Below are 14,789 nucleotides of genomic sequence, written 5' to 3'. Positions count from 1 at the left end.
GCATAGCTTTTGGAGTTCAATAAAATGTGTTATGGATTTCAGTAAACATAAAACACCTCACTTAATTTTATTTGCAAAAACCTACATTGGTGACCCTGATGCTCTAGGACAATTCCAGAGTTATTGAACATGTCAGCCAGTGCAGTCGCTTTGAAATTGCTGGAGTTTTAAAAGCAAAATACCATCGCTTGGTTTACACAAGCTGAGGCCCAATTTGCTTTGTGAGAAAACTACACCGACAACACCAAAGTCTACTACGTGGTAGCATCACTCAGCAATTCCACGGCTGTGAGAGAAGTGAGTCTGCGTGAACGCCCACCAGAAAACGATAAATACTGATCTCTGAAAATTCCCCTTTTACAAATTTCTGGCCTAACAGAGTCTGAGTGCACCAAACAGTTGTTCTCCTCGCCCAGCCTTGGTGATCGTAAGCTGTCAGAGCTAATGGACCCCGTGCTGTCGCTCCTGGGAAATCACCATCCTTGTTTTATTTTTAAAGAACTCTTCATACAGCAAATGCCTGATCAAATTCATATAGCCCCTATTATGGAACAATGACGAACTATAGGGAGGTTGCTAAAATAGTTGACAGTCTACACTTAGCCGGGCAGTGCTGCATCATTCCTTCTCCTTTCCCTGCCTCAAAAAGCCCTGTCAGCAAGGCCCCCAACATAAAGAGGCCAAGGCTGCAAAACAGACAATGCCAGGCCTGTGCTTTTACCATGCTCGCTTTGGTAGGAACACTAGAAGTACCAAATGCCTTTCAGCTTCAATATTGCAACACATCGGGACATTAGAGGTCTTTGAACACTGTGGGTTGCAGCTACCAAGGTCGTCCACTGTACATTACGGACACCCTTTCAGGGCGATGCTTAAGTGTGACATGAGTGCTCAAGTGAGTGTGCTGTCAGCACCGCCAGAAGGCAAAGAGCAACAAAACCACCCTAGAGGTCACCAATGGCTGCAGGATCCAGACTTATGGGACACGATGGGTGTGGCTCTGCTTTAGTGGGCAAGATTACACATGGGACCTCCTGGCAAAAATGGCTAGACGTCTGCTTGGTGCATATTTCCTGTATGCCCAAGGACTGTTAGTCGATCTTAAGAACTGCTGGCTTGTAGATATCAAGGACTTTGTGTCGTTGCCCTGCTCCCCCAGTAAGTTCCCCACAATTCTGTTCAGTGTATGCATCACCACGTGCGAGTTTATTTGATTGCTGGGCAGTAAAATCAAAAACCAGTGAGAAAATCAACATTATCTTCACTCTTCTATGTAAAGCCTCGAGCCAGCTGTGGAAAGGCAAGGTTGAACATCAAGATCTCAAGTTAGAAACATAGAAAACCTACAGCACAATACAGGCCCTTTGGCCCACAAAGTTGTGCCGAACACGTCCCTACCTTAGAACTACCTAGGCTTTACCCATAGCCCTCTACTTTTCTAAGCTCCATGTAGCTATCCAGGAGTCTCTTAAAATACCCCATCATTTCCGCCTCCACCACTGCCGCCGGCAGCCCATTCCATGTACTCACCACTCTCTGCATAAAAAACTTACCCCTGACGTCTCCTCTGTACCTACTTCCAAGCACCTTAAAACTATGCCCTCTTGTGCTAGCCATTTCAGCCCTGGGAAAAAGCCTCCGGCTATCCATATGATCCATGCCTCTCAGTATCTTGAACACCTCTGTCAGGTCACCTCTCAACCTCCATCGCTCCAAGGAGAAAAGGCCAAGTTCACTCAACCTATTCTCATAAGGCATGCTCCCAAACCAGGCAACATCCTTGTAAATCTCCTCCGCACCCTTTCCATGGTTTCCACATCCTTCCTGTAGTGAGGTGACCAGAAATACTTTATACTTTATTGTCGCCAAACAATTGATACTAGAACGTACAATCATCACAGCGATATTTGATTCTGCGCTTCCCGCTCCCTGGATTACAAATATTAAATATTAAAAATATTAACAATAGTAAAAATTAGTAAAAATAAAAAATTAAATTATAAATCATAAATAGAAAATAGAAAAAATGGAAAGTAAGGTAGTGCAAAAAAACCGAGAGGCAAATCCGGATATTTGGAGGGTACGGCCCAGGTCCGGGTCAGGATCTGTTCAGCAGTCTTATCACAGTTGGAAAGAAGCTGTTCCCAAATCTGGCCGCACGAGTCTTCAAGCTCCTGAGCCTTCTCCCAGAGGGAAGAGGGACGAAAAGTGGTTCGACCAAGAGGGACGACCAGGGTCCTATAAAGTTCAACTTTTCCTATCCAGTATTTCCTGATATAACATTCTTAAATATAAGTAATCTCTCTCTGGATTCCAGTTACAGGTGACTGTCATGTTAAGGCTCTTTGTGTTATAGAAATTCACCCTTGCAGAATTTACAAATTGCTACCCAAATATTTTTAGATACAGAGTACAATTCACTCTTGTAGAACTATTTGAAAAAAAGTTAACAAATAAAAAGGTAAAGGTAACAGGTCTAGTGAACAAATGAGTTGTTTGTGGAGTACAAAAAATGCAAGAGAACACTTAAGAGGGCATGAGGTTGCTCTAGCAGACAAGGTGAAGAAAAATCCTAAGGGATTCTGCAAATATGTTAAAACAAAGGGATTGCAGGGGACAAAATTTGAAAATCTAGAAAACCAGACTGGTAATCCATGTTTGAAGCTAAAATAGATAGGGGAAGATCTGAAATGAGTTCTTTGCATCTGTATTTAAGACCATGAGACCATAAGACAAAGGAGCAGAAGTTGGCCATTCGGCCCATCGAGTCTGCTGCGCCATTTTATCATGAGCTGATCCATTCTCCCATTTAGTACCACTCCCCCGCCGTCTCACCATAACCTTTGATGCCCTGGCTACTCAGATACCTATCAATCTCTGCCTTAAATACACCCAATGACTTGGCCTCCACTGCTGCCTGTAGCAACAAATTCCATAGATTCACCACCGTCTGACTAAAAAAAATTGTTCGCATTTCTGTTCTGAATGGGCGCCCTTCAATCCTTAAGACATGCTCTCTCGTACTAGACTCCCCCATCATGGGAAACAACTTTGCCACATCCACTCTGCCCATGCCTTTCAACATTCGAAATGTTTCTATGAGGTCTCCCCTCATTCTTCTAAACTCCAAGGAATACAGTCCAAGAGCAGACAAACGTTCCTCATATGTTAACCCCCTCATTCCCAGAATCATTCCAGTGAATCTTCTCTGTACCCTCTCCAACGTCAGCACATCCTTTCTTAAATAAAGAGACCAAAACTGTCCACAGTACTCCAAGTGAGGTCTCACCAGTGCCTTACAGAGCCTCAACATCACATCCCTGCTCCTATACTCTATTCCTCTAGAAATGAGTGCCAACATTGCATTCGCCTTCTTCACTACTGACTCAACCTGGAGGTTAACTTTAAGGGTATCCTGCACGAGGATTCCCAAGTCCTATTGCATCTCAGAACTTTGAATTCTTTCCCCATTTAAATAATAGTCTGCCCGTTTATTTTTTCTGCCAAAGTGCATAACCATACACTTTCCAACATTGTACTTCATTTGCCACTTCTCTGCCCATTCTTCCAATCTATCCAAGTCTCTCTGCAGACTCTCTGTTTCCTCAGCACTACCGGCCCCTCCACCTATCTTCGTATGTTCAGCAAACTTGGCCAGAAAGCCATCTATTCCATAATCCAAATCATTGATGTACAATGTAAGAAGAAGCGGCCCAACACGAACCCCTGTGGAACACCACTGGTAACCGGCAGCCAACCAGAATAGGATCCCTTTATTCCCACTCTCTGTTTCCTGCCAATCAGCCAACGCTCTATCCACGTATGTAACTTTCCCGTAATTCCATGGGCTGTTATCTTGTTAAGTAGCCTCATGTGTGGCACCTTGTCAAAGGCCTTCTGAAAATCCAAATATACAACACCCCCTGCATCTCCCTTGTCTAGCCTACTGGTAATTTCCTCAAAAAATTGTAATAGGTTTGTCAGGCAAGATTTTCCTTTAAGGAATCCATGCTGAGTTCTGCCTATCTTGTCATATGCCTCCAGATACTCTGTAACCTCATCCTTGACAATCGAGTCCAACAACTTCCCAACCACCGATGTCAAGCTAACAGGTCTATAAATGCAAACAACAGGAATTCTGCAGATGCTGGAAATTCAAGCAACACACATCAAAGTTGCTGGTGAACGCAGCAGGCCAGGCAGCATCTCTAGGAAGAGGCACGGTCGACGATTCAGGCCGAGACCCTTCGTCAGGACTAACTGAAGGAAGAGTGAGTAAGGGATTTGAAAGTGGGAGAGGGAGGGGGAGATCCAAAATGATAGGAGAAAACAGGAGGGGGAGGGATAGAGCCAAGAGCTGGACAGGTGATAGGCAAGAGGGGATACGAGAGGATCATGGGACAGGAGGTCTGGGAAGAAAGACAAGGAGTGGGGGGGGGGACCCAGAGGATGGGCAAGAGGTATATTCAGAGGGACAGAGGGAGAAAAAGGAGAGTGAAAGAATGTGTGCATAAAAATAAGTAACAGATGGGGTACGAGGGGGAGGTGGGGCCTTAGCGGAAGTTAGAGAAGTCGATGTTCATGCCACAGGTTGGAGGCTACCCAGATGGAATATAAGGTGTTGTTCCTCCAACCTGAGTGTGGCTTCATCTTTACAGTAGAGGAGGCCGTGGATAGACATGTCAGAATGGGAATGGGATGTGGAATTAAAATGAATTAAAACGTGTAAGCGGAACAAGTTTAAATTCCATCCCGCATCAGGAAGGTCTCAAAGCTCTACGCTTCTCTTTGGATTCCAGACCTAATCAGTTCCCCTCTACCATCACTCTGCTCCGTCTAGCGGAATTATTCCTTACTCTTAATAATTTCTCCTTTGGCTCCTCCCACTTCCTCCAAACTAAAGGTGTAGCCATGGGCACTCGTATGGGTCCTAGCTATGCCTGCCTTTTTGTTGGGTTTGTGGAACAATCTATGTTCCAAACCTGTTCTAGTTTCTGTCCCCACTTTTCCTTCGCTACATCAGCGACTGCATTGGTGCTGCTTCCTGCACGTATGCAGAGCTCGTTGACTTCATTAACTTTGCCTCCAACTTTCACCCTGCCCTCAAGTTTACCTGGTCCATTTCCGACACCTCCCTCCCCTTTCTAGATCTTTCTGTCTCTGTCTCTGGAGACAGCTTATCCACGGATGTCTACTATAAGCCTACTGACTCTCACAGCTATTTGAACTATTCCTCTTCTCACCCTGTCTCTTGCAAAAACGCCATCCCCTTCTCGCAATTCCTCCGTCCCTGCCACATCTGCTCTCAGGATGAGGCTTTTCATTCTAGGACGAGGGAGATGGCTTCCTTTTTTAAAGGAAGGGGCTTCCCTTCCTCCACTATCAACTCTGCTCTTAAACGCATCTCCCCCATTTCACGTACATCTGCTCTCACTCCATCCTCCCGCCACCCCACTAGGAATAGGGTTCCCCTGGTCCTCATCTACCACCCCACCAGCCTCCGGGTCCAACATATTATTCTCCGTAACTTCCGCCACCTCCAACGGGATCCCACCACTAAGCACATCTTTCCCTCTCCCCCCCCGCATTCCGCAGGGATCGCTCCCTACGCAACTCCCTTGTCCATTCGTCCCCCCCATCCCTCCCCATTGATCTCCCTCCTGGCACTTATCCGTGTAAGCGGAACAAGTGCTACACATGCCCTTACACTTCCTCCCTTACCACCATTCAGGGCCCCAAACAGTCCTTCCAGGTGAGGCAACACTTCACCTGTGAGTCGACTGGGGTGATATACTGCGTCTGGTGCTCCCGATGTGGCCTTTTATATATTGGCGAGACCCGACGCAGACTGGGAGACCGCTTTGCTGAACATCTACGCTCTGTCCGCCAGAGAAAGCAGTATCTCCCAGTGGCCACACATTTTAATTCCACATCCCATTCCCATTCTGACATGTCTATCCACGGCCTCCTCTACTGTAAAGATGAAGCCACACTCAGGTTGGAGGAACAACACCTTATATTCCGTCTGGGTAGCCTCCAACCTGATGGCATGAACATCGACTTCTCTAACTTCCGCTAAGGCCCCCTCTCCCCTCGTACCCCATCTGTTACTTATTTTTATGCACACATTCTTTCTCTCACTCTCCTTTTTCTCCCTCTGTCCCTCTGAATATACCTCTTGCCCATCCTCTGGGTCCCCCCCCCTTGTCTTTCTTCCCAGACCTCCTGTCCCATGATCCTCTCATATTTCCTTTTGCCTATCACCTGTCCAGCTCTTGGCTCTATCCCTCCCCCTCCTGTCTTCTCCTATCATTTTGGATCTCCCCCCCGCCACTTTCAAATCCCTTACTCACTCTTCCTTCAGTTAGTCCTGACGAAGGGTCTCGGCCTGAAACGTCGACCGTACCTCTTCCTGGAGATGCTGCCTGGCCTGCTGCGTTCACCAGCAACTTTGATGTGTGTTGCTAACAGGTCTATAATTTCCTTTCTGCTTCCTTGCCCCCTTCTTAAATAGTGGAGTAACATTTGCAATCTTCCAGTCTTCCGGAACCATGCCAGAATCTATCGACTTTTGAAAGATCATCGCTAATGCCTCCACAATCTCCACAGCTACTTCCTTCAGAACACGAAGGTGCATTCCATCTGGTCCAGGAGATTTATCTACCTTTAGACTATTCAGCTTTCTGAGTACTTTCTCTGTCGTAATTGTGACTGCGTACACTTCTCTTCCCTGCCACCCTTGAGTGTCCGGTATACTGCTGATGTCTTCCTCAGTGAAGACTGATGCAAAATACTCGTTCAGTTCCTCTGCCATCTCCTTATCTCCCATTACAATTTCTCCAGCATCATTTTCTATCGGTCCTATATCTACTCTCACCTGTCTTTTACTCTTTATATACTTGAAAAAGCTTTTAGTATCCTCTTTGATATTATTTGCTAGCTTCCTTTCATTGTTAATCTTTTCCCTCTTAATGACCTTCTTGGTTTCCTTTTGTAAGGTTTTAAAAACTTCCCAATCCTCTGTCTTCCCACTAATTTTTGCTTCCTTGTATGCCCTCTCCTTAGCTTTAACTTTTGGCTTTGACTTCTCTTGTCAATCACGGTTGCATCCTTTTTCCACTTGAAAATTTCTTCATTTTTGGAATATACCTGTCTTGCACCTTCCTCTTTCCCGCATAAACTCCAACCACTGCTGCTCGGCTGTCTTTCCCGCCAGTGTCCCTTTCCAGTCAACTTTGGCCAGTTCCTCTCTCATGCCACTGTAATTTCCTTTACTCCACTGAAACACCGACACATCAGATTTCGGCTTCTCTTTTTCTAATTTCACAGTGAACTCAATCATGTTATGATCACTGCCTCCGAAGGGTTCTTTCACCTCAGTCTCTCTAATCACCTCCGATTCATTACACAATACCCAATCCAGTACAGCCGATCCCCTAGTGGGCTCAACAACAAGCTGTTCTAACAAGCCATCTCGCAGACATTCTACAAATTCTCTCTCGAGGTCCACTGCCGACCTGATTTTCCCAATCTACTCGCATGTTAAAATCCCCCACAATTATCATAACACTGCCCTTCTGACAAGCCTTTTCTATTTCCAGTTGTAATTTGTAGTCCACATCACTGCAGCTGTTTGCAGGCCTATAAATAACTGCCATCAGGGTCCTTTTACCCCTGTGATTTCTTAGCTCAACCCATAAAGATTCTGCACCTTCCGATCCTATATCACCTCTTTCTAATGATTTACTATCATTTCTTACCAATAAAACCACGCCTCCCCCTCTGCCTACCTTCCTATCCTTCCAATACACCGTGTATCCTTGGACGTTCAGCTCCCAGAGACATGCATCCTTTAGCCACGTCTCAGTGATGGCCACAATATCATACCTGCCAATCTGTAGCTGTACAACAAGATCATCCACCTTATTCCTTATGCTGCGTGCATTTAAGTACAACACCTTAAGACCAGTATTTGATACTTTTCGCTTTGATTTCACTGCAACTTTATTGCACTGCAACTCATCCTAATCGCTACAAATTTGCCCCATCACCTGCCTATTTTTCCTGACATCTTTACTGCTCACTATCTTAGATTTATTTCTGTTTTCCCCTTCCTCTGCTCTGTCATTCCAGTTCCCATCCCCCTGCTAAATTAGTTTAAACACTCCCTAACAGCTCTATTAAACTTTCCCGCCAGGATATTGGTTCCCCTTCGGGTTCAGGTGTAACCTGTCCTTTTTGAACAGGTCATACTTCCCCCAGAAGAGATCCCAATTCTCCAAGAATCTGAAGCCCTGCCCCTTACACCAGTCTCTCAGCCACGCATTCATCTGCCTGATCCTACTATTCTTGCCCTCGCTAGCACGTGGCACAGGTAGCAATCCCGAGATTACTACCCTGGAGGTCCTGCTTCTCAGCCTCCTTCCTAACTGCCTTTACTCAGGAGATGGACACAGAGTCTGTAGAAGTGAGGCAAAGCAGCATCTTGTCCCATAGCTATTTCCAATAAACCCCTGATCTCGACTGTGTCACAACTTCCAGTATTTACTGGCCCGCAACCACCTCATCTTAGCCAATAAGGTTTTGGCTCTGAAAATGTTTATCACCTAGTCTGTAGCACTATTGAAATTCACGGCAGTGGGTAAATAGTGTGCTGGTCATTGTCCACCGTTCCTATGACCATCTAATTGCATCCTTTCTCAGCCTGATGTTTTCACTGGCCTGAAATCAATTCTCACATTCTTCATTTTTATTTTAAACGTTCCTATCTCCTTTAATCTTCACTGTCATGTTTTTGCATTGATCCAAACAAAGCTGTAACAGTTGAATTGGTAGATTGAGAATAATTAAAGTTTAATGTAAAATTATGTACATTTGATTACAAATAAAAAGCATATGATTTGTCTGCGCGCAACCACTTATGTTTTTTGAACCTAGCTATATGCCTTTGGCTTCATCAACCAGTGCAGACTATTGGATACCCAACTCCAATTTGACTGCCCATAGACATTTGTCTTCACCTTCCACTTATTTCACCTTGCCATGCAAGTCAATAAACCATCCAATAAATCCACGACAGAGCCATCCAAATCAAGCCAATCTCTGTCTATGCCTCCAGATTTCCAGTCTTCCTTGCTACAATGCTTCTGCTGGAGTAGAACCACAGGACAGATGGAAAACTGTTCAACCTACATTGCCTCTTTTCCATATCCAAAGTCAGTCAGCTCAATCATGGAACTGCAACTGCCCTCTGACAACATGACAAGATCTAGGATAATGTGGACCACTTCTGAGATCTCAACAGGCACTTCTGAATGAAAGCAGATATTGATGATGAAGTTCATCATTGTGCTAGCACTCCCTATAACCCATGTGTTGCTTGAAGACCAAGATCACAAGTGCAGCACATCACAACTAGTCTACCCACACCAATAATTCTTGTTCTCTTATATTCTTGTTGGACTATTTCTAGTGGGCACCACATGGCACTGGAGAGATATGAGTGTTGCCTCTGCAATATCTTTCAAATGCACAGAACAATGAGATAACAAACATGATTGTCCTCAGCCAGGATAACATTCCCATGATTAAGGTTCTTGTCACTTTCAGTTGTTTCATTTGACAGACAGTGTGTTTGCATGCCTGAATTCAGATTCCTGAAACTGGCACTCTCATCTGAGTTTTGTCATGATAGACAAAGAAAAATAATTACATATGTCCTCAAAACATCCTTGAGGGAATGTGATATCCTCACCGACTCCATGGAATTCTTGGCTCGCATCTGCTGATAGCAAAGAAGTATTTAAGATAGCACTGAGAGTCTCGAATCTAACGGTTAGGACACACAGAAGGCGCACATAATGGTCGAAGATGCATACCACCTAATAAACTACCCATTCATTCATCCCATCAAGTCTCTCCTGCCCCAGCCGTGGCCTCAGAAAAAGCAGTACTGCAGCAAGTCATCCTGAGGAACCACCTACGAGGTTAAATGATTCCTCAAGATTGAAACATACTGAGATTAAACCAAAATGCATGACATTAGCATTCTTAAATACATGAGAAGTTTTATTTTTAAAAGCTCTCCTTTGTAAATTGCATTTTAGAACACTTTCCAATTGGATTGATTAGTAGCAAATTTTGTCGTTGCAGTTTGAGCAGAAAATAAGACTGCTCAATGCCAGTAAAATTTGCACCAGGTTAGCCAATTATACCTATTCCTGAACATGGCACCAGGAGATGAAAAATAATCACTTAAATAAACAAGAAAGAAAAGAGACTCATTTTTCACAAGTTTGCAACAGAAGAGAGACTTGCATTTGTATTAGCACCACAGAGGGCAGCTGGACGTACGAGAACACTTTATAGTTAATGAAGAACTTTTCAAGTGTGGTCACTGTTGTAATGTTAGAATTGCTTTTGACTGTAGTCCAAAGTGCTGATTTCTGCTGATGTTCAAAAGTAGTATTTTAGGAACATTTTAATAACTTCTAATGACATAACCAGTGGGGAAAAATGGGCCTCTAAGAAATAATCTGATTGGAATTGCTATCATTAAGCATATTAAAATGAAACAGGAATTACTGCATTAAAATTAATTAAAGGCAAATAATATCTCATGAAAATTAAGACATGATGCAGTGATTCCAGTAGCTCACTCATCCATTCATTCCTGTTGCAACTGATGTTAATACTTAGCTGCTGGCTGTCCCGACGTCAGGAGATGAACAATATAAGGAGAAAAATGTTTATGGGTAATGGTGAGAAGAGGATATTCCCTCTGGGATCTGAAGTACTACATACCAGACTGGCATGCCAGGTCCACGTCCTTTTCAAAATCTGTCTATAAATAGGCAGCAGGATACAAAAAAAAACAGTAAGTTAGAGTTGGAGAGGCTACAGCTGAAAGAACTTACCCATTTACTGAATCCCAGAAAAATAAAATGAAATTCATAAGCCTAGACAATTTTGTGTATTCCCATGATTCAGTTTCCATCCCATAACCTTGTGTGGTATTAGGCTTCAAGTGTGCACCTAGTTAGCTTTAAGTACCCACTTCCACCATGAATTCCAGGCACAGGTGAAAAAATATCTACTCCTCAGCAATCCTTCACCCATTCGCTTCTCAGATGGCACAGAAACTGGCCCTTCAATCCACCATGTCCATGCCAACAGTTTCACTCATCCTATTTACCAATAGCTACTGTGGTTAAATGACTCCTGCTTGTCTAGATATTGGATAAGTATCTTCCTCCACCATGTTCTATATTCTTCCTCAGATCCCCTGCAAGCCTCTTACCGTTCACCATAAACCTGTCAGTCTCTGGTCTCAGACACCACTGCCATGAAGAAACATTTACTAAGCCCTTTATAATTCTGAAATACTCTATCAGACCACCACCTTCCCCTTCCCCACCTACCTCCCCTATACCAAGGAAAACAAGCCCATTTATCCAGACTCTCCTCATAAAGGACCTTCCTTGTAACAGTTCTGTTCTGTTTACAGTTTAGGCCTCTTGTAATTTTAATTTCCTTAATTACAATTCCAATTATCTTACTTGGTTCCAATTGAAAATCACTGCATATTGCTAAAATGTTCCAGCTCTGAACACATCCTAATGAATATCTTCATACCATACCCTCTCTAGTTCTATCTTATCCTGTCTTGGGTGGAGTAGCCAGAAATGTACATAGTTATTTTGGTATTAGCTCCCCACTCTTCCAATCCACACAATGGGTAGTATTGCAATGGAGCATGTGCTACTCCTGCCCCTACACCTCCTCTCTCATGACCATTCAGGACCTTTCAGGTCAGGCAACACATCAGCTCTGAGTCTGTTGGGGTCATACTGTGTCCGGTGCTCCTGGTGTGGCCTCCTGTATATCAGTGAGATCCAACATAGATTGGGAGACTGCTTTGCCGAGCACCTGCGCTCCATCCACCAGGAAAAGTAGGATTTCCCGATGGCCAACCATTTCAATTCTAATTCCCAGTCCCATTTTGACATGTCAGTCCATGGCCTCCTCTACTGTTGCAATGAGACCACACGCAGGTTGGAGGAGCAACACTTTATATTCAGTCTGGGTAGACTCCAATGTGATGGCATGAACATCGATTTCTTGAACTTCCGGTAATGCCTCCCCACCCACCTTCAACATTCCCCATTCCCATTGTCCTCTCACCTTATCTCCTTATCTGCCCATCACCTCCCTTTGTTGCTCTGCCTCCTGTCCTCTCCTATCAGATTCCCCCCTCTCCAGCCCTTTATCTCTTTCACCAATCACCTTCCCAGCTCTTTATATCACCACCGCCCCCCCCACCCCCACTCTCCCGGTTTCACTTATCACCTACTATCCTGTACTTCTTCCTCTCCTCCCTCCACCTTCTTACTCTGACATCTGATCTCTTTTCTCTTGTCCTGATGAAGGGTCTTGGACCAGAAGGTGGACTGTTTGCTCTTTTCTATAGATGCTGCCTGGCCTGCTGAGTTCCTCCAGCATTTTGTGTATATTACTTTGATTTCCAATGTCCACAGATTTTCTCTTGTTTATGGGTATTATTTTATTTGCTTTCATCAGCATCTTTTCTACTTGTCCTACTCACTATCATTTGTTATTGCCATTCTCCAGCAGCCTACAACGTTTGATCTTCCACTAAGTGTGTCTGCAAACTTCTTAAATATGTGGACCATGATTAGGTACAAATCATTTTACTATATAAAGCATGAGATCCAGAACAGAGCCTTGCAGAACATCAAGTTACTACAACTAGCTTTGACCTCTCTTTAGTTTGCTTTCTGCAAATGAACCAGTTTCAGATTTGACTTGATTCTCTCCTTTGGATTCAATGGACTTAATTGTTTTGACTAATCTGCCTTCTGAAGCTTGGCCAAATGGAATTACACTTCGTACATTAATGCACCACCTTCAATAACTCTTCTTGTTAAATTGTCAAAAATTACAATTGAATATAATGCATGTGAGCATCTATTCAATTATCAACTCTAGTTGCTTCAGATGAGGAAGCTTCTTCCTGAAATTTTGCATTCTACATCTGAAGAGATGCTCACAAGGGACTGTGGATTTTTGATTCAGTGATGTTATACTTTGTAGAATGTTGATGCAGCTAGACAGCTTTGTAGAAGCTTTCAGAGGGCAGATCAGAGTTGGTAGACGACCAGATTCAGCTGAACATTTTTTCCAAAAATGCTGCATGGGGAGGAAGGCAGCAAACTGATATAGGACTGTGTGAGTATTTCCACCACTTTAAGATTTTAAAGTAATGTGATTGGTCTGCTCTAAATGGAATGACTGGGAGCTCAATTTAAAGGCAATTGTGTTCCACTTCAATTACAATTTAATGAATATTTTTGTATGGCAGGGAAGCTCACTGCTATGGCTAGTCCACTGCTTAAGGAAATGTAGTCAGGGAAAGAATGGTTAGCTAACTGGTAGAAGAATGGAAACAGATTAGCAGTTGAAGAAATCTCAGTTTACATGTCATTCCAAGTATTTTTTCTGCACGGTGAAAAAATGGAGATGGATGTCTCCCGGGGGAGTGCAGTCACAGCACTACAGAAGCTCAGCTACACAAGCGGGCAGGAGAAGCAGCTCAAGGGTACTACAAAGCAGCAGTGAAAGGATTGAACATAAATCTATTTCTGTCACAGACACAGACGTATATCCATGGAGCTAGAGTTGCAGCTAAACTGAAGTGAGTCTGACATCCTTATGGGAGGCTTTGCTGGGGTTATAGCGGAGGGTTTAAAGTAACTTGGTATGGAATGGTGCACAGGGTAGGTGTACAGCAGGGGCTGAAGCTGAGCCAAATATAGAAAGAAAATGATGTCATCCCAGCAGCAGATCATACATAGATGGTAAGGCACATGCAAAGAATGAGGAGCTGGTACTGTATTTACCCTAATGAGAAGGGTCTGAGCAGTAAGACAGATGAGCAGAGGCCATTACTAAACAATTGGAATATGATTCTGGAGACATGGTTGAGCAAAGACTGGTAACTGAACATTCCAAGCTACAAACTCTTCAGAAATGCCGGGGGAAGAGGAGGTGCTATTGCAATATTGACAAAGGAATCCATTTCTGCAGAGAAGAGGGAAGATATAATTGAAGGTTTCAGATGAAGCCATATGGATGGAATTTAGAAAAGACCATGGAGGGTCACTTTTCTGGGGCCACATGAATTTTCTTAAGCTATGAGGTGACCACCTCTAAGAATGTGCAAAGTGTCTTTGGAGTACATGTCGAAAAACTGGTGAAGGTAATTATTTAGAACACAAAGCTAAAGTACTATGTGTATTTTTCATTGCACATTATAGAAAGGACATGATGGCACTGGAGAGGGTGCAGAGGAAATTCACCAGGACGTTGCATGGGATGGTGCATCCCGGCTGTGTGCTGAGACTGGTTAAGTTGTATTTGCCTTGGAGAAAGGGGAGAATGTGATTGAGGTAAACAAAATTATAAAAGGGATTGATTGTGAGAAACTTTTCTTCTTAGCAGAGATTTCTAAAACAAGACAGCATAATTGTTCCTTCTTCCCCGTGTGAGGTTTAGGCCTATGGTCTCTCCTGTGAACCTTTCCTGTTGCTCAAAACATCTGCCACAGATTCTGCCTATATTGAGTTAGACTCAACATGTTGATATTAGCCATCTCCTGCCACATAAATCCCACCTCTTCCTCTTATCTGTAGCCATTCCGCAGTGTAAGTTTGACAAGTTATTTCCACATCAAGCAATAATAAGCAAATCTGAACAGATACATGGATATC

General features: G+C 43.7%; 1 protein-coding gene across 1 annotated transcript in view; it reads right to left on the bottom strand.

Moving 5' to 3' along the window:
• Window positions 1-14,789, bottom strand: part of LOC140190525 (adhesion G protein-coupled receptor B2-like) — a 1,142,782-nt gene that overhangs the window by 120,409 nt on the left and 1,007,584 nt on the right. The window contains exon 28 of the mRNA XM_072247176.1: window positions 10,804-10,843. Coding sequence (XP_072103277.1) covers window positions 10,804-10,843 — 40 coding nt within the window. The remainder of the gene's footprint in view (window positions 1-10,803; window positions 10,844-14,789) is intronic.

This window comes from Mobula birostris, chromosome 30 (genome assembly GCF_030028105.1).
Source record: "Mobula birostris isolate sMobBir1 chromosome 30, sMobBir1.hap1, whole genome shotgun sequence".
Lineage (NCBI taxonomy): Eukaryota > Metazoa > Chordata > Chondrichthyes > Myliobatiformes > Myliobatidae > Mobula > Mobula birostris.
Note: the sequence above shows the minus strand (reverse complement) of the source record. Positions and strands in the feature narration are given on the sequence as shown.